Source organism: Sinocyclocheilus anshuiensis, unplaced genomic scaffold (assembly GCF_001515605.1).
Source record: "Sinocyclocheilus anshuiensis isolate Anshui unplaced genomic scaffold, SAMN03320099.WGS_v1.1 scaffold43, whole genome shotgun sequence".
Lineage (NCBI taxonomy): Eukaryota > Metazoa > Chordata > Actinopteri > Cypriniformes > Cyprinidae > Sinocyclocheilus > Sinocyclocheilus anshuiensis.
Window position 1 is genome coordinate 1188478 of NW_015549580.1, and position 2931 is coordinate 1191408.

General features: G+C 36.6%; 1 protein-coding gene across 7 annotated transcripts in view; it reads left to right on the top strand.

Moving 5' to 3' along the window:
* The window catches only part of LOC107657686 (cytoplasmic dynein 1 intermediate chain 1-like), a 10839-nt gene extending 8877 nt beyond the window's left edge, over positions 1-1962 (top strand). For 5 of the 7 annotated variants that reach the window (XM_016445870.1, XM_016445869.1, XM_016445871.1 and 2 more), the window contains 2 exons: positions 1026-1151; positions 1335-1962. In XM_016445870.1, the coding sequence (XP_016301356.1) occupies positions 1026-1151; positions 1335-1454 (246 nt within the window). In that variant the 3' untranslated portion in view covers positions 1455-1962. The remainder of the gene's footprint in view (positions 1-1025; positions 1152-1334) is intronic. The other 2 variants (XM_016445873.1, XM_016445876.1) reach the window with 1 other exon arrangement.
* Positions 1963-2931: the final 969 nt, after the last annotated feature.

A 2931-nucleotide genomic window follows, 5' to 3' on the forward strand; every position in this document is an offset into this window, starting at 1 on the left:
CCTTGATCCTTTTTTCAGGAATTTTTGATGGAAAGAAAGTTCAAAAGAACAGAATTATTTGAAACAGAATTGTAATTTAATGCATCCTTGCTGAATAAAAGTATTCATTTCTTTAATAGACAAATCTTAATGATCCCAGACTTTTAAACAGTATTGTAAATGCAATGTGATTCGATACAATTGATAATCTAATCGAATAATGACAAATCAAATAACGGAATTTCAGTCTGAGTGATACGTTTGAATTACACTATATACTTATATGCATTATACACAAGCCATTTTGTAATTAAAAGGATGTCATAATAGCAATAAACTATGAATTCAGATTAAATGATCCACTCAAAAGATGTTTGAATTGTACAGGTGCATCTCAATAAATTAGAATGTCGTGGAAAAGTTCATTTATTTCAGTAATTCAACTCAAATTGTGTTGAGCTGCACCTGTACATCTAATTCATCGAATGACTAAACAATAACTCCATGAATTACGATAATGATTAAATTAAATAATAAAACACCAACAAAACATGTCACTGAGACTCATTTTGACTTCTTGTAAAAGATTTTTTTAAATTGTTACCGTACAAATTTAAATTAATTACTATTTCCACAAATCCTCCGTTAACAAATCACACTAAAACTTGTAATATCCAACATGAAATTAATTCATAGATCACTATTATCCAATAAAAAAAAAAATGTAATAACTTACAACTGTTCAGCTGGAATTAATCTAATACATTTTTATGTTCACATGACAAATCAAAATTAGCTAAATGAGCATAACCACATAACCACTGAATAAATGTGCTGAGATGCGATTTAGTGACATCTATAGTCATTGAAAAAAAATTAAGGTAGTGTGTGAGAAAGGCATCTTACCCCATCTTATTTGCATGCAAATTGTCTTTACTTGATATTTGTGTGCTTGATCTAAATTAGATTGCAGCTAAATTGTGTTGTCACACAATGTTATTACATTTATATTTTCCCTCCCAAAACAAGTTTCTTGTGTGTACCAGGTGCCGTCAGCAAGTGTGACAGTGGAGGGAGGGTGTGCCCTGAACCGGGTCAGATGGGCATCAGGGGGCAGAGAGGTGGCCGTGGGTGATTCAGAGGGTTGTGTTTGGATCTATGATGTGGGAGAGGTAATAACACCTACATTATGAGTACATGAACACGTGTATCATTCTCTAATATTCGGATGAATTATAAATATTTGCAATCATAGTCAAATACTCAGACAGATGAAACACTGTGCAAATTTCAAGTCACTAATTGTGTTCTATCGTTAAGATGTGATGCAGAAGTTGGTTGTATCTCTATTTTAGCAGTTGGCCGTGCCACATATAGACGACTGGAGCAAATTTGCCCGTACACTCATGGAGATTCGTGCAAACCGAGGAGATGGAGATGGAGAGGAAGAAGGTGCTTTGGAGCTGCCTGCCTGAGCTACACACGCAGACACATTTACATTCAGTGAGATACACGTAAAGATACGCAGAAACAGATGCTTGATATAAAGTGAGTGAATCACACATACGCGCTGCTGTGATCACAGGTCTTTTTTCTTTTGCCTACAAAAGTCTATTTATAGCATGGGTGTTAATTAGCAATAACTCTTCTTCCAATGCTAATAGTTATTTCCAGAACACACACAGGTGAATGTGCTTGATCTAACGTATATCTAGGGCGTGCAGTGACTATATAGGAGTGAGCCAATGTTATCACACTGTATCAAAATAGCTGTGCCAGATAATGTCAACTTATTTTACGTATGTTAAAGTACAAGGTCATACTGAGATACATGGAGAATATGTATTGACCATTATGTAAAAATGTATTACAGCAAAACTTATGAATGTGACTTTATTTTTCCTTTTTTACCTTTTATGCTGTATGTGTGAATAATGTAATACCAATTGCAGCATAAAACATCTGTAAAGTGTGAACGTACAATAAAGGTCATTGTGTCTCAAATCGTGTTTTAATCTTAATTTAAGCAGTTATTTGTCCAAATTGTGGGGTGACTTTATTTTTCCTTTTTTGATAAAAAGTTTGAATATCAATGTCATATTACTCCATGATGTTTTCGTGCGATTAAACCTTTTATCTTTAATCACAATGACAAGATTCCTTGTTATCCGGGGTTTTTTCCCCCTCCATTATCAGCAACTTTCATGGACGCACACGGCCTCACGTAGAAGGCGGGATTCTGTTACCATGACAATTACGTCAATATTAGTGTCGGGTAACTAAAGGTCAAACTAAAGACAAGCCAGAGACGGAAGGAAACAGGCTCGGAATGGCGGATACTAAAGGGTTTTTTTTTTGCAGCAAAAGCCGGAGGAAATCACATGAATAAACTGTGGTTTAATCGCGTTATCGCTTGAACGGCGGTGCTTTGTCTAAATTGAACAGGATACCCATATGTTATGAGGTACTGGTGCGGCGGGAAGGACAGTCCATGCTAGTTTTGTCTGTAAATTGGAGCAAAGCTGTAGAGCATAGCTACCGTTAGTTAGCCGTGCTGTGTTGTTCCGTTTAGAAGCAGAAAGACTTTTGCTAACTCTCAGTGCTGTATTAGACACAAACCAAGCGCCTGGATGGCTCTAGGTCGCTTTTGTGAGGGTAAAATGCAGTGCAGCTATGGCTTGACTGCTTGCTTCCTCTTCACCTAACTTGGTAGCTGGTAGCAACACAGGCTTACTTGGTGTAAGTTCTTCTCATGATTACAACTCTGTTCGTGCGGTAGATTATGTTCGAGACTGTCTCAAAATTGACCGATTTTCTTGTTCCCAAGCAGAGAAACAAGGTTGACCCAATGTCAGTCTACAAATACGAGTGTTTTTATTATTGTTGTTGTTTTGTTTCGCTCAAACTCGGGTCGCGTACGGCTGTTATTTATGGTGATGCGCATATGTAGCA